This window comes from Numenius arquata, chromosome 14 (genome assembly GCF_964106895.1).
Source record: "Numenius arquata chromosome 14, bNumArq3.hap1.1, whole genome shotgun sequence".
Classification (NCBI taxonomy): domain Eukaryota; kingdom Metazoa; phylum Chordata; class Aves; order Charadriiformes; family Scolopacidae; genus Numenius; species Numenius arquata.
Genome location: NC_133589.1, coordinates 17,226,038 through 17,251,192, shown reverse-complemented (window position 1 = coordinate 17,251,192; position 25,155 = coordinate 17,226,038). Strand labels below are relative to the sequence as shown.

At 53.2% G+C, this 25,155-nt stretch overlaps 1 protein-coding gene across 1 annotated transcript; it reads right to left on the bottom strand.

Moving 5' to 3' along the window:
• Nucleotides 1–658: 658 nt before the first annotated feature.
• CFAP70 (cilia and flagella associated protein 70) lies at nt 659–24,904 on the bottom strand. The gene is made up of 28 exons (XM_074158477.1): nt 24,812–24,904; nt 22,641–22,827; nt 22,218–22,313; nt 21,902–21,981; nt 20,697–20,873; nt 20,116–20,298; nt 19,544–19,635; nt 18,472–18,571; nt 17,402–17,536; nt 15,763–15,906; nt 15,442–15,522; nt 14,842–14,933; nt 12,575–12,635; nt 11,476–11,667; nt 10,729–10,860; nt 10,199–10,324; nt 9,497–9,630; nt 9,308–9,423; nt 8,956–9,147; nt 7,928–8,023; nt 7,724–7,790; nt 7,121–7,214; nt 6,269–6,421; nt 5,384–5,545; nt 4,358–4,447; nt 3,278–3,379; nt 1,484–1,531; nt 659–871 (listed from the first exon to the last, which is right to left on the bottom strand). Exons 3-28 carry the CDS (start codon nt 22,261–22,263, stop codon nt 791–793), a joined length of 2,976 nt encoding a protein of 991 aa, XP_074014578.1. The 5' UTR covers nt 22,264–22,313; nt 22,641–22,827; nt 24,812–24,904; the 3' UTR covers nt 659–790.
• Nucleotides 24,905–25,155: the final 251 nt, after the last annotated feature.

The window sequence follows — 25,155 nt, the reverse complement described above, 5'->3', positions numbered from 1 at the left end:
GACACCCCCGATACCCCGTGCCCCGAACCCCCCCAAGGCCAGTGATACCCCCGTTACCCCCGTGCTCCGAACACCCCCCCGTGATCCGAGTCCTCCGTGTCCGGTGACACACCCGTTCCCCCCGTGATCCGAGCCCCCCCCCATCCCCGGAGTCCCCCCACCAGCTCCGGTGACACCCCCGATACCCCGGTGCCCCGAACCCCCCAAAGCCGGTGACACCCCCGTTCCCCCCGTGATCCGAGTCCTCCGTGCCCGGTGACACCCCCGTTCCCCCCGTGATCCGAGCCCCCCCCCCCATCCCCGGAGTCCCCCCACCAGCTCCGGCGACGCCCCCGTTAACTCCGCGTCCCGAACCCGGTGACACCCCCCCCCCCCCCGTTACCCCCGACTCCCCCCACCCCGGTAACCCCGTACCCCTCTCCCCGCCCCGCCGCTACCTGCCGCCATGGCGCGCGCCGCCGGCTCAACCGTCCCGCGCGGACGCCGCCAATCCGCGCGCGTCACGCGTCACATGACCACCACCCCCCGGCCCCGCCCCCTCGGACGCGCGGGGAGTGTCCGCCCGCGGCCGCCGTCCTGGGGGCGGAGGGGGGGCGTCCCGCCGACTGCCGGTGGGTTGGGACCGCGATGGGGATAGAAGCGGAGACGAGCCCTCGGTGGGAGGGGGAGAGTTTATGTGTAGCGGGGGGGAGGGGGGGTGGATGGTGGTGATGGGGGGGGCGGGGGGGGGGGGTTCGGTAGCGGCGGGGCGGGCTCCCGGTGGTCGCGGTGGGGAAGGGGGGGGGGGCGCTCAGAAAGCCGGGTTGCCGAAGCCGAGCCGCTGCTGGGCGGCGCGGATCTCCCGCAGCAAGGCGTCGTTCCGCAGGCCCAGCTGCGGGGGAGAGCGGGGAGGGGGGGGGGGGGGTCAGGCAAGGCCAAGGGCACCCACACCCCCCCCCTCACACCCCCCGGCAGGGGGCTGCCCCCCACCGACCCCCCCCCCCCCCCCCGGGGAACAGAAACGGGCATTTCCTTGCTCTGCCGGTACCAGCACGGAGCTGGGGGGCAAGGGGAGGGCAGGAGCCGAGGGCAAGGGCTTGGAAAGGCCAAATTTTCATAAAATCATGGAATGGTTTGAGTTGGAAGGGACCTTAAAGCCCCCCCAGTGTCACCCCCTGCCCTGGGCAGGGACACTTCCCACCAGACCAGGTTGCTCCAAGCCCCCTCCAACCTGGCCTTGAACCCCTCCAGGGATGGGGCAGCCACAGCTTCTCTGGGCAACCTGGGCCAGGGTCTCGCAGCTCTCGGCGTCAAAAATCGCTTCCCAATATCTAACCGAAATCTGGGGGGTTTCCAGCGGGAAGCCCTTACCCACCGCCGTCACACCTCCTGTCTTCTCTGCCACTTCCTCTAATTAAACTCGCGGCTTAAAAGGGAAAGTGATTGGGGCTCGTGGGGACACCCCGGGCCGGAGCTCACCCCGCAGCGCTGCGGGGACACCAACCTTGAGGGTGTATTTGTAGCACTGCTCTGCCTCCAGCCGCCGTCCTCCCTGGGGAAAGGAGAGAAGAGCAGGCAGCGAGGAAACCATCCCCCGGGAAAGGGGCAGGCTCCCGCTGAAATAACGCGTTTTAGGGAAGCCCAGCAGGAAGGAGCTGGCTTCCAGGGGGACCCAGCAGCTTCCAGGGGGACCCAGGGGACCACGAGCAGCGAGGAAGGGGGCTGCTTTTGCCCTCCCAGCACAGTCCCCAAACTGTTTTTACCGCTGAGATCATAGAATCATAGAATCATCTAGGTTGGAAAAGACCCTTGGGATCATCGAGTCCAACCATCTACCCTACTCTACAAAGTTCTTCCCTACACCATATCCCCCAACACCACATCTAAACGACTCAAACTCATCCAAGGATGGTGACTCAACCCCCTCCCTGGGCAGCCCCTTCCAGTGTCTGATCACTCTCACTGTGAAGAATTTCTTCCTGATGTCCAGTCTAAACAGTCTTGAAGCCATTCCCTCTTGTTCTATCACTATTTGCTTGTGAGAAGAGACCAGCACCAACCTCTCTACAATGTCCTTTCAAGTAGTCGTAGAGAGTGATGAGGTCTCCCCTCAGCCTCCTCTTCCTCAAACTAAACAGTCCTAGCTCCCTCAATCGTTCTTCGTACGATTTATGCTCCAGGCCCTTCCCCAGCTTCGTTGCCCCCCTCTGCACCCGCTCCAGCACCTCGATATCTCTCTTGGATTGAGGTGCCCAAAACCTCCTGAGAGAGCTGGGACTCTTTAGCCTGGAGAAGAGAAGGCTGAGGGGAGACCTTATCAATGCTTATAAGTATCTGAAGGGTGGGTTGAAGGAGGAGGGAGCCAGACTCTTTTCAGTGGCTGCCAGTGAGAGGACGAGGGACAACGGGCACAAGCTGGAACATAGGAGGTTCCACTCAAATATGAGAAGAAACTTCTTCACGGTGAGGGTGCCAGAGCCCTGGAACAGGCTGCCCAGGGAGGGTGTGGAGTCCCCTTCTCTGGAGATCTCCAAGACCCGCCTGGATGCAGCCCTGAGTAACATGCTCTGACACGCTCTGGGCAATCCTGCTTCGGCAGGGGAGTTGGACTGGATGATCTTTATGGTCCCTTCCAACTCTAAAAAATTCAGTGAAATTCAGTGAAAACTGGACACGATACTCCAGGTGTGGCCTCACCAGTGCTGAGTACAGGGGGACAATCACCTCCCTGCTTCTGCTGGTCACGCTATTTCTAATACAAGCCAGGATGCCATTGGCTTTCTTGGCCACCTGGGCACACTGCTGGCTCATATTCAGCTGCCTGTCAATTAGAACCCCCAAGTCCTTTTCCACCAGGCAGCTCCAGCCACACTTCCCCAAGCCTGTACGGATGCGTGGGGCTGGTGTGGCCCAAGTGTAGGACCTGGCACTCGGTCTTGTTGAAGCTCATAGCGTTAACGTTGGCCCATCCATCCAACCTATCTAGGTCTCTCTGTAGAGCCTCCCTGTCCTCACGCAGATCAACGCTCCCGCTTAACTTGGTGTCATCTGCGAACTTACAGATGATACACTCTACGTCGTTATCAAGATCGTCAACGAAGATGTTAAACAGAAATGGTCCCAACACTGAGCCTTGGGGAACACCACTTGTGACCGGCCGCCAGCTGGATTTTACTCCATTGAGCACCACTCTTTGGTGCTATTTTTACCGCTGGGATCTACAAAATGTTCTTCGGGCTCAAAACCAGACGCCGGTAAAGCTCCGGCGGGGGCTGGGAATAGCTGGCTGGGCACTCACTCGCAGGCAGATGAGGGCGAGATATCCCCATACTTCGGCGTTGGTGTTATTCAGGGTGTTGGCTTCGGAGAGAGCATCCTCTGCTTCCACCATCTCCTCCAGCTTGAGAGAGAGGAGGAGAGGTGTGAAGAAAAGGCAAACGGGAGGCAGGAAGGGCTGCAGAACCTGAGGGGGGTCTGCTTTAGCACAGGAAGAAATCAGCATCTGGCAGGGTTTCCCTGAGAGGGGTGCAGGGAAAGGATTTAGGGCTGAGACAACCAGGGAGCCTCCAGCGTTCCTGTCTGGAGCACAAACCTCTCCCCGCTGGCTCCCGACCCCTGCAGGAGCACAGAGGGTAGTTACAAGTAATCAGCCCCCAGCTGTAAGGAAAGCAGCAGGGACACCTTGAGCTCCACCTCCGGGAACGGAGTGGTCCAGATCCATGGGGAAACACAACTCCTGATCCCTATTCCCGCTGCGTGGTGGCTCCCAGGAGGCAGGGGTGGCTGGTGGGGCCAGCTCCCAGGCCACCACTCGCCCCCGCAGCCTCCCGGGAGGTATACATTTGGCCAAGGGGGAAACAGAAGCTGAAGTTCCTTCCCAGTTTGCATCCCTCAGCCAACCTCCCCTGGAGGAACCTGGCGAGCTGTACCTCTGGGAGGTACCGCGCTGCTGGTGGCCGGGTGTCCTTGGCAGCCTTTCAGAGGCGCTGGATTCCCTTTGGGCAGGGAAAGCACCGAGATTCCTCTCCGCTAACATTCCGCTCAATTCCTGCGCGGTGACACGCAGGTCACGTGCGGGCAGGCACTCGGAGCAAAGCCCAGGCCCAGATGGCGGGCTTGCCGTGACATCCCAGGGTGGGAGGTGCTGGCAGCGGGACAAGAAGGGACAGATTGCTGCTCCCAGAGCAGCTCCTGAGGGTGACGGTCCTCTGACACCTCCTGGGGTGCCACGTTGGGACTGTGATGGCAGCTTAGCCAAAAGCATGGGTTCCACGGGCAGCTAAGCTTTCCTTTAACGAAGAGGATGGTGCAAAAGCAAGCCCTGCATCCACAGAGCCAATTAAAGCGCAGATGACTTGAAGGTAATTATGGCACTTACCCTGTAGCAGGCGATGCCCACCCCCAGCCAGGTGAGACAGGACGCAGAGTTCTCGCAGGCGAGCAGGTAGGTCTGCTTGGCCTGGCCAAACTGCCCGGAGAGAGACCATCAGGTTTCTCTCTGCAAACACATCCCTCTGCAGAGAGCACCCCCTGCCCCCCTCAGCATTTTGCCAAACACCCCATCTCTGGTGGGATGCAGACACCCACTGTCCCCACTGCTGCTGGGGCGGCTGAGAGCCTACCCACTGCCCCCAGTGCGGTGCTGGCAGGTGTCAATACAGTCACAGAATGGTTTGGGTTGGAAGGGGCCTTAAAGACCATCCAGTCCCACCCCCTGCCATGGGCAGGGACACCTCCCACCACACCAGGTTGCTCCAAGCCCCCTCCAACCTGGCCTTGAACCCCTCCAGGGATGGGGCAGCCACAGCTTCTCTGGGCAACCTGGGCCAGGCTCTCACCACCCTCACACCAAAGAAGTTCTTCCCCACATCTCAGCTCAATCTCCCCTCTTTCAGTGTCAAACCCTTCCCCCTCCTCCTATGGCTTCCCTCCCTGATCCAGAGTCCCTCCCCAGCTTTCCTGGAGCCCCTTGAGGGACTGGAAGGGGCTCCAAGGTCTCCCCGGAGCCTTCTCTTCTCCAGGCTGAACCCCCCCAACTCTCTCAGCCTGTCCTCACAGCAGAGGGGCTCCAGCCCTCCCAGCATCTCTGTGACCTCCTCTGGCCCCACTCCAGCAGCTCCATGTCCTTCTGATGCTGGTGCCCAACAGAGCTAGAGGCAGCACTGGGGGGGTTGAAATGTGTGGGTCATGTAGAAGACCCCTCATTGCCAGGATGAGAATGGCTCAGCAGCACCCTGAGTCCTTGCACAAAGGAAGAAGACAGGTCCATGCTCCAAGGAGTTGAGCGCTCCAAGGTTTGCTGTGTTGTGAGATCTCGGCTGCAAATAACGGCATCTTGTGCCTGGGGTCTGGAACCTACTACTTTGTGTAAAATCCCCTTCCTCCACTCCTGCTGGCTCCTCACCTCCTTCTCTTCCAGGTAGATGGAGCCCAGGCGCAGGTAGACGAAGTGCATATCCGCAGCGTCCTCCACAAAGCCGACGGTTCGCTCGTAGCACTTCTTTGCCTCACCAAAGTCCCTCTGCAGGTAGTACAGGTGGCCCTTCTGAGCCCAGACATTCGGATTCTGTGCAGAGAAAGCCAGGAGTGAGACGTGGCTGGGAGACAGGAGGGACAGAGACCTGGGAGAGGGGCAGGGACCCCGTAATCAGCAGAAAGGAAGAACCGAGCGGTGTTTGTTTATAGCAGGACAGATTTTACGTAGAGTTAAAATCAAGTCAGTGGGCTGCCTGCGTAATACCACAGCACTAGGAGCCCCCTCCAGCCTTCCCTTGCCTGGTGTCCTGGCCCGTGCAAGGCTCCCCAGGCGTCATGAGTACTGGGAGATGTCAGTCCTCTCTGCCTTCTATTCAACCTGACTCTCCAAAGCCGCCTTCCCTCTCTCTCTCTGCTGAATAGCGGCCTTGTTTCTCACCAAACAGAGCCTGACTCACCAACAGAGGGAAAGAGGATCAGGATACACATGTTCAAAGGGAAAAGAAAGGCAGACGCTGCGGAGAGAGGAGCCCTCGCTCAGAAATGCCGCCTGTCTGTGCAGGAGATGACAGACGGCAAGTAATAAGCAGGATAATGAGGAGGTCAGTGCTGCAGCCACAGCCTGATGTGGTTCATCAGCTGTGATTATCCTCCCCTGCAGAAATTGCTGCAGACTAGCATTAGGATTGCTCAAGTGGAAACGAAGCACTAGGTTCACATGCAGCGAAAACACAAGGCAGGGTTGGCCGTGGCGGTTGGCCAGTGTCCTGCTTCGGGACACCGTGCTGCACCCCGGGAACACCCAGAGAATTACCATGGGGTCGATCCTAACGGCCTCACAGAGACATTCTTGACATTTGGAGAAATCTTCCTTCAGCAAACAAGTCCGGGCCAGGGCCAGGTAGTACTCACAGGAGGGACCTCCCTGAAGGTTCAGCAGCTCGTGGGCAAGCGCCATGTGGACAAACTGGGGAGGAACAGCACAGCGGTGTGGTGAGGGGAGCAGGAAAACCACAGGCACCCCAGAAGGACAAGGCAGGAGGACTCACTCACACCTAATTCAGTGCCATGGACAGAAAACAGACAGGAGACTTTCCCCCCCCCCTCCTCTGAATATCTACCTCCATTAATTCTAGTTCTCTTTTGCTTTGACTGCCATGTAAAATGAAGGCAGACAGCATAATGTGGCAGTCAGAGAGATCCCACAGGGACGACTGTGTGGGACGGGGACATTGCACAGGTGACACAAAAATTACTCTGACAGAGAAGCATCTGAAAGAAGGAAGGGGTGCTGGTGTCCTGGAAGCATCACAATAACGCATCTGGTCTCCAAATGTACAGAGAAGAGCACATCTGCACCACGTCTGACTCGGCTGTTCCCTCCGTAGCAAGTGGAACTGAACTGGGACAGCCCGAGGACGCTCGCCTGCCTGAGACAACAGTGTCCCCAACCAGCATTTTGGTCTCAATTCTCTGCCTGGCCACAGTTTTGCATTTCTGGGCAGCGGTGGTTTCGCTCCCTCTTGCGCGTGGCAGCTGGGGTAGCCACAGCTTGTTCTCTGAGCCCAAGAAGGGGGCTGGCTGGAACTTGCCACCTGCTCTTTGGTAATAGCCCAGGGAAGGAGACCAAATCTCCCTTCCCACTCCCAGCCCACGCTGAGCTGACCTGGATGGCATTGAATCTCATCAGGAATTCCACCGTCTTCATGAAGATTGTGCAGGGAGGTTGGCCAAGTCCTGAAACAGGGGATGGTGCTGCAAGAAAACGTGTTTCCATCAGTCCCAAAACTGGGCTTTTTATCTCTGAGGCAAGAGCAGGGCCTGAGACCCTGCTGGGGACAGAGGAATCCCAGCAACGCGATGTAAAACCCGGAAGGTGGCAGAGGAGGCTGAAGCAAAGATCAGCTCAGCATTTGTTTCTGAAGGGCTTAAGTTTTTATAAGAGATGAGAAAAGAAACGATGCTCTTGACTCACTAATTTTCCAGTCCAAACTTGCAGGAAGAAAATGTAGGAATTTAGGACTGAAGCTTGTCAGAGTTAACTGCAGTGAGGCCTCTGCCTCCCCAAACCAACCCAGCGGGGCCTGGAGCACCCAGCACTGCTGTTTCTTTGCCACCCATCGGAGAGTGGAGCTGTAGAGAAGGCAGATCATACAACACGAGACCAGAGGAGATCCATAGGGACAGTTTAAGAGCTGGCATCTTAGGAGGGAGACATCCGAGCAGCCGACGAAGGCCGCTGGGTGCGGTGACATGTCCCAGGAGGGCAGGCTGTCCCTCCTGAGGTGTGCTGCTCTGAAAATGGGAATGACCCCACTTCGCTGAAGATTCCCCAGCTACAGAGAGAGAACAAGCCTCGATGCCCAGCCCATCAGAATGGCCGTGGCTCAGTGCTCCCAAGTCGCTGCCCTCCCCGTGAGGTCATCTCCCAGCTCTAGGTTCTCCCTTCCATGTCAGGTCCCCATCCCCGTACCTTTTGGGGCTCCCTCCGGTGCAGTATCCTCTTCCTTGGGTGCCATGAAGGTCAGGGCAGGCTCCACCGCCTCTGGCACCCGTTCGGCTGAGCCATCTGGAATGAAACCCCCAACAACCATTAGGGCCAAACAAAAGGTTTGCCATAAACTTCCCAGTTTGGAGCATGATTCCGCAGAAATGGTGAAAATATAAACAATATTAAAAAAATCTACCAGATTTTCCGAACTGGGAAGAAATTTCTTTGCAGGAGGCAATACCTAGGCCTGGGGTTTTGAGTGCAAGATTACCACGTGGAGCTAGAAACAGGTATAAATGAGGCAATATCCCTTCCCTCATTATCAGAAGGGGAAAAAAAAAAAAAAAAGGCACATGACACTAGGGCTGCCTGAGGCACTTTGCATGGAGTGATGATAACGTTAAAAATAAAGCCAAACGGCATTTCCTGTAACCTGGCCAAATATTTGGGACTTGGGACAGAAAGTCTTGGCTCAGGGTGAAGCTGGACGCAGTTTGGCTCCAAAGGAAGCCACCGGTTCAGGGTCACCACCGAGCAGCCTGTTTGCATCGGGAAGTCGCAGCAACAGCTTTCACGAGAGGCAAACCTGGGTGACCCTAACGTGGGACTGTCACAGGGGCAGCTCTGCCCTCCCAAAGCCTCAAAAAGCACGTTTGCTTCCTCCAGCCGCGCCGCCCTGGCCACTGCCCACACATCTGTATGTCAGCAGCACTGGGCTGGGGCAGGAAAATAAATAGCAAGTGAGGTCCCTCTGCTAGGCTGCGGGTAAGAAAAGGCATTGGCTGTGCTGCTTTCAGAAAGCTCCATCATTCAAAGCGGCACGCGTGCTGCTGCTGTCCCTCACGGCTGTAGTTCGTGCTCAGTCTATTCTAACTCGCAGTCCACATCTTCTTCCCTTACCCTTTGTATTTGTCCTCGTAGAAATACTTAGAGGTTTCTCCTCTCACTGTTCACCACCTCCCACACTGCTCCAAGCCCCTAGGGCACCTCCTGGTTTTGCCCGGCGTTACCTGGCAAGGACTCATCCGGGCCTGGGCTTTGAGACCTCACAGATGTAGCAGAAGTTTGCCTTTTCTCTCCTTCTCCCTCAGCAGCCTGAGGGATGCTCCTCTCCTTGGTGAGCTGTGCTTGCAGTAGTTTCTTAGCCTCACGGAAAGCCATTTCTGCCTGAGTATTATTATTCTGCAGCTCATAAAATAAACCTATGGGAGACAGAAAGACCAGCATGAGCAAACATCCGTCCCTTAGCAAAAATCCTTCCCTTAGCCCTTAGATTAGAGCAGGGAGAAGAGGGACAGGGGCAGAAGCAGTACTGGGCTCTACAGGAAGGCCTCGAGCACACAGGCTGGCTTGCTTTTGTACCTGAAATCGTCCAGGCTACGATGCTGGATGGCTCCAAGCAGCAGGCGCTCTCAAAGAAAATCTCTGCCTCTTCGTAGTGCTGCAGCATGACGGCCACAACCCCAGAGAGCAGCAAGCTGAGGACAGGGTGGGAGAGGTTGGCCTGGTAGGACACTCCCCACCCTCCCACCCACTGGGAGCAGGCAGCACCTTTGGATGTGATGGAGGTCCAGAGAAAGAGCCTGCCAGAAGCACTCCTGGGCTTTGGTTGTTTCCTCGAGCAGGAGGCGGAACGCCCCATAGTCCAGCCAGTGCTGGATGTTCTGTTGGTCCTGACTTAACCTCTAGACAAAAGAAGTCACCATTGGAGTGAGAACGGCTGCAATCACGCTCAGCACATACAACAGACTGGGGAGGCAACTGGAATGAACACAGCTTTCCCCTGGCCACCCCAGCCCAGTTTAGCAACAATCAAACCCTTGTCTGCCATGTGCTAGGGTTTCCCTTAACTGGGATATCTGGGCTTCCTCTAAGCCTGGTTCACCATGTCCTCCAGCTTCAGCTGGCCTCCTTCTAGCCTCCTGTTAGAAGGCCCAGTGTTCCCAGCACTGACCCAGCACATCTTTTGGACCAGCTCATCCCATTTCCCCTGGCCTCGAGGCTGAAGTCCTCAGTAACGCAGCCAGGCTCTGCCTCACATCCTCCAGAGAGCAGCATCTCCCTAGAAAAATCCCTCAGAGATTCAGCCTGAGTATCCCGGTCACGTTCACCTTCTTCCTCCGCGCAGAACAGTCAGGGATGGCCGAGCTGTCAGCAACGCGGGTCCCACGCTGCCGCCACGGCCGTGACACCGTGCTGGCTGCCAGCCCAGACACACGGGAGACAGGCAGGAAAGAACAGGGACTCCTTTACCTGCTGGTGGTAGATGGATGCCAGCTCGTAGTCCTTGTTGACTTCAGCTTCGCGAGCAAAGAGCCAGAGCTGCTCAGCGGTCATGCGGAACACGGGGACAGGAAAAGCAGCTTCCTCAAACAGAAGCTGGTAGGGAGGGAGACAGTGTTAACCCTGGGAATGGTTCCCATGATCCCAGTACAGCAGCAGTCCCCAGTCCAGCACTGCCGACAGGTAGAAACATCCCCTAGATCAAGACGGTATCAAAATTCCTCTGTGGTGTCACTTAACTGGTGACCCCAGCTCATGCTCTGCCCGTGTGGGTGGCAGATGGCACAGACCCAGCCACCCTCACCACGAACCACCTACAGCAGCTTTTAGGAGTGGAGTTTCACACACACCCCACCGTCAGGACTTTGTAGCAGTGGGATATAGATGGAAAAGTCCCGCTGCCTTCACTAGAAGCAGCGTCAAGCCCTGGATCCACAGGGAAGCCATGTCCAAAGTCATCCATCCCAGGGGACCGAACACGTGTCAGGGTTTGTCCCTACCTGGTTCAGGGAAACGTGCATCTGGTCCATGAGGTACACATAGAGCTCACTGAGAAATTCCTGGAACTCCTTCTGGGTCTCAAACGCCGTGGTCTTCTGGTATTTCTCCCTCACAATCTTCACAACCACGTACTGTGGAGACATGTGACAGCTGGACAAGGCAGGTCCCCACCAGCTCCGCAAACACACAGAGCCAGAACACACTGACTTTTCGTGAAGCCCCAACTTATTTCTGAGGAAGAAATCCAGCCCAGTACTGATAGAAGTTAAAAAAAGCAAGCAGGGGTGAATTCTTTTCCCACCTCCCAGCCCTGGCTCCTCCTGACACACCAGTGCCCCTTTAGGGACAACGTGTGGGAAGACTGGTGCCCTTGGCGCAAGAGGGGGTCTCTGGGCAGAGAGGGGAACCCCTTCTTTCTGCCAGTGCTGAGTGTGAGTGTGCAAAGAGCAGTCAACTTCACCTTCCTCAGGCTATGAGCATGGTGCAAATGGATGTGACCAGCTTTGGAATCTCCCCTCTTTCACAGGAATGGTTCTCCTGGTGTGTGACCTGGTGCCTGCTTTAGAGGTGCCTGCTTTTTCCCTCTTTTTAGAGGGAAAACTTGTCCCTCTCCAAGCCCACTGCAACAGCCCCAAGTGGCAGGAAAGGACTCTGGAGCAACACATCACCCTGAGTTACCACCACGGAGCAGCAGTTCCTCACTGACAAAACAAGCAGGGAAGGGGAAAGCACAACAGACTCTTTACCTTTAGCTGTTCCTTAAAAGCAAAATATTTCCCAGAGTTATTGAGCTCGAAGTTGAGCTGACGCTTCTGTTCCTCCAGGGTTTGGGGGTCTATCGCTCCCCCGTCAGGCAGCTGCTTCCCAAAGAGCTTATGGCATTCACTGAGGATGGCAACGGCGATGCTCGTGATGTGGTTGTGATAATCTTCCACAGCCTAGGAAATAAATAAACAAGCAAACTTCGCAAGTCACTTAAGCCATCAACCTTGAAATGTATTTTACTTGCCAGAGCCCACGCCTCCCATAAACTCCACCTGAGTCAAGTCTCAATTAGTCTGTCATGCATCCTTTCCCGTCCACGCCCGAAGGCTGCAAAAATATCTACGTGTAAGTACAAAAGAGCTCCTTCATAATTAGATACTGCTCCTGCTATGTTTTTCAATCAGAACCCAGTATTTCAGTCATCGTCCTCTCTTCTATAGCAGTATAATTGGCTGTAAGTAAAATATATCTCATTTGCTGGGAGCCTTTTAAACCCACAGGCCAGCCCTCTTGAGTAGACTCTAATCTCCATCATCTCGGTGGCAGGAGCTTCCACACGCTGCGATAATCAAAATGTATCACCCTCTGCACTCCAGACAGTCCAGCACAAATCAATTCTGGGGTCAGTTATTGAAGTGCTGCTTCTTCCTCCACCGTTGCTTTGAATTTCCCATCGGGCAGGGGCCATCCGAGGACATTCTCCTCTGATGGCTGTGCTGTACCCACGGAAGACGAGCCAGCGCTCCCAGACCGTTTTCTGAGGACACAAAAGTCCTCAAAAATTCTGGGTGACCTGAGAGTGGTTGGGGCTGATTCATGTTTGTCTGCGTTTGATGAAGCATCTCTGCCCTTCGTATGGGCTGCCAACATGAAAGATGCAGCCCAGGAACGACTTGCCAAGGCATACTATGAGGAAGATAACACATCCAGAAGTTTTCTTTTCTGTGCATTTCCCATTCAAACCCATCTACATGTTGCTGCGGGGCTCAGACTGAGGATGAAGATTCTCCTGTACGAGAGAGGGATGAGGGCAGGATGAGGTGGCAGAGTGGTGGCAAGGCCACAGGCTTTTGGACATACCTTTTTGGCTCCTTCTGTCCGGGGAGGCAGCGGAGGGCGAGGAGGAATCATCTGCTTGACCCTGTCAATGAGAGGACAGAGGAGATCAGCCAGACACCCCGCCAGCAGCCTTGGCTTGTCTCGGGTGCAGGCAGCCTGTAGTGCGAGGGTTCTGGCTTGTCATCATATCCCTGAGACACCTCACAAGGACCTCGGGGAGGGGAACTTAAGTCTCAGACCAAGAATGACCTCTAAACCTACATTCAGTGCTTGTAACTCATCATAATGTCTTGAGAGAACTAGTTGCTGCCTCGCTCCCTACTGACGATGACACTCCATGGGGATTAGAGAAGATTTATTGTTACTTTCTTGGGGTACCCACAAAACCCATCACACAAAAACTATCGTAGAAGCTCAGCCCAGCAGGTGGGGTTAACATTTGTTATTGCCAGCAATCAGAAACACTCTCCTAGAGAAGCAGATCTTCTTATCCAGCTGCTCTTCCTTTAACTCACAACCTCCTGGGTGTAAGAAAAGTGCCAACCTGAAGACAGCTCTGAAGAATTTTATCACTGTAAACCCTGGGCCACCTGATCCATCAATTCCCAACATCGCACCGTGTGGCTGTGGCACCTAATCCCGGGAGTGCTGGACACCTCACCAACCCTGTTTGTACCACTACCAGAGTGACATTGACCTGGCAAATATTGATCAAAAGTCTTTAGGACTACCGTATATTTTTACTAAGATTTTATTAAAATCCTTGGTGTCAAACCAGCCTATATTCATTGGGATTTTTATCATGATTTCCTGTTTGCTGGTACCAAAGCACCGTTGGTCCTTAGAACACAATCCAGCCCAAGCAAAGGTGTCACATCCCCGTGTCGGCTCCTACAACAAGCAAAGCAAATTGCTTTATTCCTCGCCAAATATGAACCACTCCTGTCACTGTTCTGCCAGCTTTCGGAGTCCCTCCCGCACTCTCTGCTGCGCGGTCCCCTCGTTTTGCAGAGACCTGTCACCGCTCCTTGGGAAGCCACAAAGCCCGAGCCTGCGGGTGGTGCAGCTCCCACGCTCGCGGTCCCACCCTCGGAACAGCACCCCTCACCCACGCTTTTCCTCCACCCGCGGCCCAGATGAAAACCAAACTGCTTCGCTTTTCAGACGAGAAAAAGAAAACCAACAACAACCTGGGGGAAGCGAGCGAGCGAAGAAAGGCAAGCGGAGGCTGGCAGAGGATTTTGGATGGAGCCCAAGAAAGAGAGCTACGGTTTGCTACTGAGATATGCATTTAAAAGTCCTTCCAGAAAATGAACCTCACCATTGAGCTCGTCTGCCAGGACACATCAGCTGGAGCCCTCTGAGACAGGGCCCTTCCCACAACTCAGGAAAGCTGATTTTTCCAGCCTGACATCTGCAGCTGCATGTGGCAGGTGAAAAAGAAGGAACTACACCGAATTCACACGAGTCGCAGTGGAGTAGGAAAGGTCTAAAAAGAGCCAGAAGGTCCATTCTGAGGGGGGTTCACCTTCTTCCACCCGTTCTTCCTAGAAGCTGGCAGGCAGCACAGAAGACGACACGTGTACTTTCCCTTCAAAGAATGGCTGCTGCTCACATTTGAGAGAGAGAGAGATCGCCTGCACTTGTTATACTTTATTCATTTGCTGCTTTTTCTCTTTTTTTATTCAATAAATTATACATGCTAGGCCTTTCCCAGACTGTAACGCACCAGGGCTACCACCGGACAGGACGCAACTGCCTCAAATCAAGCAGACAGTGAAGCAGCAGAGATGAGAGAGCAGCTCTACAGCGGAACGATGTGAAAACTAATCTAGGAGCCAAGAAACGGGTAGGAGATTGTGAGAAAGCTTCTGAAAAGATAAAAAAAAACTCCACACAGAGTGCTATGTGAAGTTCCAGCAGCTCTCCCCATGCTGGTGGCCAGTCCTGACCAAGCAGCCGAACATCACATGCAAGAGGAAAGCAGACGGGGATTAACGGGAAACAAAGCCCGGCCGGGAACACAGACACTGTTGTCGCTGCTCTGGTGTCTCTCTTTTGGAGAGGAACGGCAGGGAGATGCCAGCTCGGATGAAGGCAAGTGTTTTCCCAACACACCAGCTGCCATCTCTTGAGCAGTCTGGCCAAATCCTCCCCCTGATTCCAGTGGGCTTTGGCTCAGGCCCTCAGCGGGTCCTTCCAGAGCACTCCAAGAGGGGTGGCTCACTGTTTCTATCCTGCAGAAATAAATTGTCAGCCCCAGAGTTACAGCACGTCTTTATACGCACCGTCTGGTGAGCTCCTCTTGCAATCGCTTCGGTACCAAAGCTTTGTCCAGCTTTATCTCCATCACCAGGAACGTTCCCGCTTCAGCGTATTGCTGCGAAGATAAACATTGCTCTCTCAGTGTCGTGCTGTCTAGAACCATTGCTGGCGTGATGGAAGACTGAGCCTATAGCTACAGATCTTCAGCAAATCCTCTCCAAACTGCAGAGATACAGCTTGTTTTATAGCCTGCCCTCAGAATGATTTACAGCAGCAAAATTCAGCTCAAGAAACCAGTCTAGGAAAAAGGAGAAAGCCCAGATGATCATTCTGCTTGCAAATTCATTCATTGCAGAATGAATATGCATTCAAGACGTTTTGAGGAAGAAGACAAAATATGAAAGAAGCCTTCTAAATAAATGCCTGATTATTTACAGAGACCTTCTAGCCCAACGCTGGACTGCCCTCCAGCTGGATGGGACTGGAAGAACTCCAGGGCAGCATCTCCGTAAAACATCCCTTGTCCAACTCACTCTTAAAGAATTTAATTGCGTGAAAGGTGTGAGACACAGGTGCAGGGATGGTCTAGCAGTCTCTTCTTCTCTTTGGAGATACATAATTACCTGTCCATCAAGGCTGAGGTTTGTGGCATTTTCATTTTCTAGAGAGGCATCTGACAACTGGATTTTGGGCACGCTGGACATCTATTTGAAGAAAAAAGACAAGACGCCTCTTGCTTCAGATTCATTAAACCTCACACCTTCGCAAATTCAGGATGTAATTTTGTAAATTTGTTCAGGCAGCATGTCCTAAAATTTCAAGATAATGAGTATCTCCCAGTTGGCTGAGGCAACACAGCATCAGTCCCTGGTTTCTGCATGTCCCAACTACTTCTCATGTGGAAATGGAGCAACCGCGTTGCAATATGCCTCTCTAGACCTTACCCTTCTGGTGATTTTCTCTTCCTTGTGAGTCTTGCTGGGAAAAGCTTTGGAAAGGGGAGTACTGATCCCTGAGGTCCACGACCCTTCCTTAGTCAGACCCAGCTGCATCCTGAGATCCCGGAAAACGCTGTGCTGGTATTTAGTCTGAAAAAAAGAGGGAATGGAGGGACTCGAGGGAGAAATTAGGCTTCCCCATACCTTTGCCTAAACCTCATGCATCACAAAACACATTGTCAGGGTCCTAAATGCATTCAGAAGCTGTGCAACCACGTCCTTCCCTCCGAAGAGTTTAGCTGCTGGTGCTCGAGGCCAGCTCTGATACCCTGCAGCTGTGAAGCCCCGGGTTAGAGTACGAAATGAGGTGCTGAAGAAAGCCTCAGGGGGGTCTCCATCTTCCCTCGAGAGCTGCATTTTCACTGAGGTGCTGCCCCTTCATTCTTGCCTGAACTATGTGGTGGATAAGCTGGAGCCCAGCCCTGTACAGCCCCAATCCTGACCCACTGGCCTGAATTCATGGCTTGATTCTGGACTTGCCTGCTGATGCGGACCGTTAGATGAATCTGGCTACCGTCACCAGGGCTGCTCCGCAATTTTTTGGGTGCCCCCACCAGCCCTGCAGTGAATCTCAGCTCCCAGCTCACCTTCTGGTGTGGAGCAGCTTCCCTGCCACACATCAGCGAATTGCAAGGAACAGGTTTTTCAGATTGTCTGTTTACACACCGCTTGACCACCTGGAAGAGGCGGTTCCCTCCCAACCATCGGTGTTATATGGGTTGGAAAGAACCAAGGGGATGCTGGTGAGAGGATGGAGTGGCTGTACCGAGACTGTCTAGACCAAGGCCAAGGAGCAACCCAAAGCATTCACAGAACCAGAAAATACGGACGACAGAGAGATAGTGTGTCACTCATGACAGATAAATGCATCAGGACAAGGAGTATTGTGCAGCCAAGAGGCCGTTATTCTTGGTGGTGAAGCGGGGACCAGCAAGGAGCTGTGTGCCTAGCTCTGCTTTGCAAAGGCCAGGGGGAGCACGGAGGCAGGGAGAAGGGCTGTAATTCACCCAGCTCCTGCGGCCTGGACAGCAGCTCCACAGGGAATGTGGGCAGGAAAACCCACCTCTGGCCTCCTGGAACAAGCTCATGTCTGTTCTGGGAGGACTGTGGGAAAATGGAGATGTAACTGTCACTCTTAGTAACAGAAGGGGGGAAAAAAAGCAAAGACAAATAAACCTCCATGAGCTACAGCTGAAAGAGCTCCAGTGACAGCTTTTTTTGGTTGTTGCCTGGGGTAACGCCATCCTTTTAGAGCCACTGTTTGCTCTTCCCAGCAACGCAGTTCATTTGCCCATGTTCCAGACTGGGGAGAGAGGAGCGTTCTTACAGCTCTCCCTACTCAGCTGCTGGCAGAGAAGGGAGCGGAGTGAGATTCAGAGCCTCTCCCAGTCCCCAAACCCACCCAGAAATCCCCCGCCTTTGAGAAGTCCGCACCTAAAAGCTTGTCTCGTTATTTTTCTCCATCACCAGAAGGGCAGGGAAGTTTCAGAGCCAGCCTCCGAGTACCACCCTGCCCATGCAACCCTGCTCTGGGCAAACACAACTGCAGAGCTGGAGCAGGGCCTCCAGTCTGGTCTGCTCTCACCTTCTCCAACACCTCGCTGTCTCGGTAGGTAAAGACACGAAAAGCACCTCGGATCCGCTTCACACCGGGGCACAGCAAAGGTACCACGTTGACATACGCCACGCCATGGAAGCAAATCTGCTTGTCCTCATCTCCCTGGAAACGCAGAGCAAGGGACAGAGATACTGAACGGACTGTTATTCTCCGCAAGGAAACAAGGTCACCGATCCCATTAAGGAGAGGCCACGCAGCAAACTGATGCTCCAGTGGCTCTCCGGCACTGGCACGCAGCCGAGACAACCTGGAGGAAAACACTAGAGTCATTCCATATGTAGAATATCAATTTTTATCCCGATCCCTGCGGGGCAGCTTTTCTCTCTAGTGCCCACACTGTGCTATTCCTCAGGATGGTCTTTTTGAGGTGGAGTTGCAAAATTCCCAGCCACGTGGGCAGAAATCCAAGTGACCCTACCAGAGCTGCACATCTTGGATTTGAGAGAAATCAGGTAGCTAAGGAGGTGTGAGAGTGTGGGCTAGCAGCAGGGTGTGTGGGTAAAGGATCTCCATCAGAGCTGCAAAATCGTGGCACCGGTGAGCGCTGAAAGGGTTTTACCCCAATTTATATGACTTTGCCCCCGAAACAGCTCTCACACAACCAGCCACCAGGAACAGAACTGTTAGCTAAGGGGCTGTTTCTTTGTTAAACAATCACAGTTTATGCGCTAAAGCATAACTTCTTACACCCCAAGAAAGAAGGCATGAATTTCTTCAAGATGCCGAAAACTGGCCAAAGATAAGCTCAGTGAATTACCTCAGTTCTCAAAAAGCACCATCTCCCCGACCCCTTTGCACCAAGCTACCACAGACTGTCAGCGCGAGCGCTGTCTGTGTTCTCTAATGAAAAAATATTATCCTTTGTCTATTTAACAGCTCTATAAAGCTGGTTAATCCCTTTACAAAGCCTCTAACTCTCTAACTTGCTTTGGCTGGTTTGAGGCTGGTTTTGGTATTACAAAGGCATTGAAAGGGAACTGCTTGGCAACGCGATGCTGTTCCACGAGCCAGAAGAACCCATCCCTCCCCGCTCTTACCTTGTCGGCTTTGCTAGTTTTCCCCTTGCTGGCTGAGGCCACCGTCATCCTGCAGACCTCCACGGGCCAGTACTGGCACTCCGTAATGCGCTTCTGCAGGCTGAACGCAGAGGAGGGCACTGAGAAGATGCAGAAAGCAAGCTGGGGAGCCACGCCGCCCTCCTTTCTGCCCCAGCAGCCCCAAAATATCCCCCCTTCTGCCTCGGGTTTGCTTCGACCCATTGCCACAGCAAGCAGCCTCGGGCCATTGGAACACGTGTGGTTTGGGACAGGCTTGGTACATTTTCTTCTCCATCCGCCACTGGGGGCATTTATGGCACAACCAGCTATAAAACAATCGTGAGAGCGACACACTAGGTTTTCTCTCTCTCCCCTGGTTACTTCAGAAATGAAGCAAATAAGAAGGAACATGATTATCTTTGGTATAAATCCTGAATTGCACAGAGCAAGCGGACCCTGAGCTCCCATTCAATGCGCCTGGTAACTCTGAAAGCAGCAGGCAGACTGATGAAAGCATAGGGGGGAAAAGAAATTTAAAAATCAAACCAGATAGAAAGGAGTATTTCCACACATGAGGAGTAATTTGGCTGTGAAACTCACAGCTGCGGTGCAGCTGAGGCCAAGAACATGGAGTGAAAGGATTTTAATGTATTGGGAATTCAGGAAAACTTAATTAGCAGCTCAGAGGAGAGCTGTGTGGGCCACCCTACTCCATCTCTCCTCACCGTAACCCTGCTGTCCCTTCCTTCAAACCGCGGAGGGAACAGACACCAGCTCATTGCTGGCAGCATGAGCGAACATTTACAGCCTGGAGACAACAGCTCCAGCCAATTCATCTTCTCCCACCATAGCAGAACTAAGCTGCTGCCAGCAATTAAAGGCAATTAGCTGCTGCCTTGCTCCTGTGAACACCTTTAGCCAACAGCCAGCCACAGGAGGCGAGGCAGAGCATGGTTTGACCATGGAAGGGGTCTGAGAGCATCTGCCTGGGTCAGGTCACTCAGCTGAGTGCATTCTAGGGTGGTTTCTCCCCACCTCTCCAGGCTGGAAGATAGGTTCTCAGGTCCCTTACGTGACTACTGCAGCAGGATCCAGGTAATAGCGTCTTTCCATGTCCCATACGATTCTCTTCGTGCTTTCTGCTTGGATCCTCAACTCCCTGTCCTGTGGGAAACAGCATGCAGTCAGAGCCAGGACAGCAACCTCTAGAGCCTGCATCGTCCCCAAATCACCCTCCAGAATGTCCCCTGGGAGAGAACATGAGTCAGACAGAGAGGTGTCCAGCTCGCCATACCCAGGCCACCCTTGCAGAGCCAGTTAGCAGCCCTCCCTGCAGACACCAGAGTCCATAAATATTAAAACCCTGGCTCACAAGGAGACAATACAACTCCCAGCCCAGCAGCTCAGGAGTAGGTTGCTTACTGGTGACCAGACCTGCCACCTGCACCCTTGGGGACTCTCCTGTGGTGATTGAGCACACCCACTGTCCCAGGGGAACCATCTCCGTGGCTGGACACTGTACAGAGGACCGACCACCTTCCTTCCTCCCCTCTTCCCGTAATGAGTCTCTGCAAGTCTTTCTCAGTCTCTTCAGTGAGACCTGCTCGTTCTCTTCCAGCCGTGACACTACCAGTCTTTCCTCACCTCTCTTTTGTTGAGCTCTCCATCCTCATCCTCATAGGGACCACCAACAACAAAGGAGTTGGGCATGTTCAGAGCACCAGGGGCCATGATGTTAGCAAGGGACCATTTCTTGGGCCTGGGTAACGGCTCTTTTTCCCCAGCAAGCTTCAGGACACCATTCTTGAAGAGCAAGGGGAATCCCTTCTAAACAGACATGAAAAAGAAAGGACTTGCATTTCCAACACGAGCAGGAGCAAGTCCCACCTGCTCTGAGCGGGGTCTAACAAAGCAAAGGAGCAGCGCAGGGGCCTGGCTTGGAAAACACACTCCACCCACACGCATACAAAGAACAGGGGAAAAAATAAATAGCCACGAGGAAAAAAAACCTGCCAGTTTTAACCCAAATCTTGCCAAGCAGAATTTTGTTTGTGTTAAAGAAACTCATCATGCCCCAGAGACCCTGAGCACTCACAACAAAGGCAAAAACACAGGAACTGTGTATCCCATGGGCCTGGACGCTTGCTCCACGGTGCGTGATGTGGGAGAACAACCCACTTTGTGGCAGCCAAAACCCCTCTCACCATGCCGGGACCAACCCTCACCTCCCCTGCTGTTGGTACTTGCAAGCAAGCCATGTAGTTTTGGGAGGATCCAGTGGGAGTAAATGCTTCGGGGACGGAATAAGCTGCCTCCAGGGTGACGCTCATGAGGTTACCATTTGAGAGCTGCGCTGCAGAAAGCAGGGGCTCTTCGGTGCACACTGTCACTTCAAGGCCACCCTGTGAGACAGGGATAAAGTAGAGCCGGTAACTCGACAATTATAACTCTCCCGCTCTTGAGGGAGAAGCAGGCAGAAACCCAAGGCCAGAATGTATAATGCTATCTTATTTTCCTCACCTCAGATGCAAGAGAAAACAGACCGGCACAGGAAAGGAATCTCAGGATCAATTTGTCTGAATTGTGATATTTATTCCTTTAAATCGGAGCCTGCTCGAGGCACGGCATGTGCCCCAAGGGCCTCATGAAACGAGCCAGGGAGAAAGAGTCAGGGTCTCATAAAACAAGCCAGGGAGAGGAATGGAGAATAATGGTTTCCCCCCGGTAATTCAGAGCATGCCAAATCTAGGGCCGTACTTCGACTCGGCGCGCTTTAATTACCTGTCCCAAGCCAGGATGGATGGTGTGCAATGAAAAACCAGCTGGTCTGCATTAATTAACTCTCCTCCCTAATGCATGCCCCCCTGCCTTGCTTACTATGTAACACCTCTTAAACACAGGAAAATTAATGCAATATCCGCCCCTCCAATTCCCTCACAGTGCTCACTGCAGGCAGGCTCAGGAGCAAAATTAGACGCATTTTCCTGGTCTCATACTTCATTCCCCGCTTTATTCACTGGGTACTTTTCAACGGGCTGAATGAGTAAGGACCTTGCAGGAAAGGCAGCCAGAGCTTGTACAATAATGGACTGTGAGATATTTTATCCACAGCAAGGAAGACTAATAAAGTTGGGCAGGTAATCCCGCCTTTGCCTTTTTTTTCCTGACTTTTCAGCACTACGTGTTCCATCTCGAATATTTTTTCCCGAGCAGTTTGGTAGCTGCACACATTAGCATTTCCTAGCACGACCTCACCTATCATGGGCGACTGGGGACAGACGTCAATGGGAGTAGGAAAGGCCTCCAAGCTTGTAACATATAGGGCCATAACACATCCGTGATGAGCGAGGCGGCTGAGTCATGCTCACCTTCCCATTAAAAAGCAGCAGAGAGCCGAATGAGCGAAGGAACGGTTCCAAATTCCACATACCTTGGCCTCTGGGTGAAGGCTCTCTAATGGAGAAGGAAGCACTGCATACAAAGGAGACGAGACCTTAAATGAACACTGTCCTGGGAAGAAAAAGGAATGAGAACAGCGTGAAGTGAGATCCTCCGTAGAGAAATCATGGCCTAACTCCTCATGCTGAGCGACTGACATCACCTCCTCTTCCCCCAGCTTTCTACAGATGCCATGAAGTGCATTTTGTCTAAAGGAGGTAAGTTATAGTCAGGGGTCCATAAGCAAAGATCAACAACTGCCAGGGACTAAAATGTGGTTACGGAGGCTTTGGAAGTCAGTGTTGTACCTTGCAGCAGAGGCAGAAGGTCCACCACAGCTTGGCCAAGAGGCATGGTCTTCTCCTTCTGTTTTTTATCCTTTTGCAACACTTCTATGACTGTAACTAGAGAGATAAAGAGAGAGGAGCTGGCAGAGTTTCTCAGACGGCTTCAAAGCAGCGGTTCAGGGGCTGCAAAGGGTCTGTGTCAGCTCCGGCACACTTCCTACTTCATCTCCCAAGAAGAGCGAAGCCAAGGAGCACAGGCCAACACGAAAGGGGATTCTTCCAGCTGGCAGAGATGGGAACAGAAGTGCTGAGATTCCCCACCCTCCCCCACCGCTGCTGCTGAAGTGCTATTCTTGAAGGAGTGACTCCCACGGGCAGGCAGGCAGAGGGGAGCAGCTGACAGCACCCACCTCCTCGGAGGGAGGTTCAGCACCAGGTACTTACAGAGCACAGGTTTCTGTGCGACATCGGCCAAGGAGTTGGGCCCATCGGGGTTGCACTCAAAGCTGGTCACAAAATTATAGTTTGCTGTCCCGTCTGGCAGGACGTCAGTCTTAGAGGAGTCTCCCAGGATCGCTCCGTTGTACTCCACGCGCACTAAAGTGGCCGACACGTTGCTTTTGATAGTTTTCTGTCAAACGAATAGCACATTTAGCAGCTGGCTCTGCAGCAACGGGCCCAGGATCAAAGTTGCACCTGGGAGGCAGCTCAGTTCAGTGCTGGGAGAGAGAACGCTGGTGGGGGTCTGGCTGTTCCACTACAGAAATAGGGAAGAGGAGCAGAGCGTGGTTGTGCTGAGACCTCACCCTTCCCTGTCTTTAGGAGGGAAAGTTCCTGCTCCACCATGCTATGATGCCTCAGGGATTATCAAGACCTGCTGCTGGAAGGGGAGACAGAGAGGTCCAGGCTTCACCCCAGGAAAGGTGGTGAAAGACACATCTAAATCAAACCCAAAAATATCCCATTGATATTTTTGTGCTTCCAAGAAGCTTGAGACCTTTGTTGGTGCCTAAGAAGGTAGCTCCTGGGCTGCATGGATGAGCTCCACGGGACACGTGTATATCGCATGGCTGAAGGATGCCCAGAAATCAAAGAAGGGCTCCAGCAAGCTCTTTGGGGAGCTCTGGAATTTGTTATACCACCTTCATACCACTTGCTTTAAGCGGAGATGAGGAGATTCAGGCTTAAACATGGGTGAACAGGAATGGTGGGAGCACAGCACCTTGCAGCTGGGACCAGTGTGCCCGGGCAGCCCTGGCACCTCCACAGCAGCACAAGAAGTGCTGAGACAGGCAGTTACCAAAGAGCTTCCCTGCAGGAGAAATACTTCTCTGTCCAGGGAAGAGTGGCCACCGCCCTGAACATGAGGACCGCTGTACCCAAACCCAGCTTTTCTTTAGTCCTGAGCCACAGGGATGCCTAATCTCCACAGGCGTCTCCCTCAGCTCTCTCTCGCCGTGCCACTGGGGTAATTAATTCCGTATTGGTTCTCACACAAAAAGAGACTTCATTCACTTGGTTTTAATTTTCAGTCCTTCTGACTCTCTCCTTGAGCATATATATCCTATGAATGGCTAAACAGAAGAATCCAATTAACCTTTCTCTGTGCCATTAATTATCCTAGACTCCTCTCTCATCCTGCTCTACATCACCTCTAATTAAGCAGATTCCACACTTCTTATAGCTGGAAATTTTTTTTCATATTGTTGTTCTTATTGTTGCGCTTTTGTAACCCTCTCTCTGTTTGCCATAGCCTTTTCTAAGATGGAGCAATCAGAACTACAAAGCGACATTCCGGATGCAATCAATCCACCGGTCTATTATTTCCAGCATTGTTTTCCCTCGTCTTACCTTCTACTTCTCACCTAAGATGCTGTTTGCTGAATCTATCAGTGAGAGAGGTACTGAAATACTACAAAATAAAAACCTCAAAAAAACAGGCAGGTGCTTTTGGTTTGTCTTTTTTTTTTTTTTTTGTCTGTTGCTAGAGCAGAAGGAGGGATTTGCATTTTTCTGCTTGCAGCCGTAGCCGAGTTTCTCCTCCGCATTCCCTCCTAAATGCCAGTTCCTCTAGAAGAGTTTAAGGACAGCTGGGTGTATCACGCAGCACATGGAAATCAAAGCAGTCATGGTGTGATGGGAACCAGCTCATAGTCCTGCCCTGTAACCGCACTGGAGCCACTGCCTTTTAAAACCAGAGCCACCCTCTTGGTTTCAATACGATTTAAACTGCTGTAGCTGGGATGAAAATCTGACTTTATATCCCAGGTGAGATCTTTCTAGAGGTATTTGTCTCCCTGATACACATTTTCACTGTGTTTGGCTTGAAAAAGCTGGCATTTAGAGACAGAGAAGGCAGAGAGGCACATTTCAACACAGCATCTCCGACTGCTGCTGAGGAGGTGTGTTCCCCAAGCTACGAGGATCACAAGCTCTTACTCTGCGTGATCAAGTCCTCAGCGGGGAGGAAGAAGCCACAGCCACCTCCAATATTCTCACCACTCCTTACTGTCACCTTAATCACCTTGCACCTGGTCTCGAATGGGATCACAGCACACAGAATCACCCTGGCCTCATTTAATAAGCCAGCCAAGACGCTTTCAGAAGAACTTTACCAGCTCATGCGCTGCCAGAACTGTGATCTGTACTGGTTTCGCTAGTGTGGGTTGTGACTCTCTGGGAAGAGCTGCAGCAGCGGGCAAGGCAGAGGACTCCCTTCTGGCAGGGACCTCCATGGCTCTGCAGGAAAAAGAATGAGAAGAGAAACATGAAACTGCTCTGTTCCTCTTCCAGAAACCCCTACGGGACACAGCAGCCGTGGCTGCTAGCATTATAGAATCGTCTAGGTTGGAAGGGACCTTTAAGGTCATCGAGTCCACACTGCCAAAACCATCACTAACCCATGTCCCTCAGCACCACGTCTACCCATCATTTAAATGCCCCCAGGGATGGTGACTCT

What these genes read in the sequence shown, in the direction of transcription:
- CFAP70 (XM_074158477.1), bottom strand. Translation starts at nt 22,263, where the DNA reads ATGCCTCTTGGCCAAGCTGTGGTGGACCTTCTGCCTCTGCTGCAAG. An exon ending in AAACTAGCAAAGCCGACAAG is followed by an intron (nt 17,537 to 18,471) that starts GTAAGAGCGGGG and finishes CTGCGTTTCCAG; the next exon opens with GGAGATGAGGACAAGCAGAT. An exon ending in GACCTCCATCACATCCAAAG is followed by an intron (nt 9,424 to 9,496) that starts GTGCTGCCTGCT and finishes CCCTGTCCTCAG; the next exon opens with CTTGCTGCTCTCTGGGGTTG.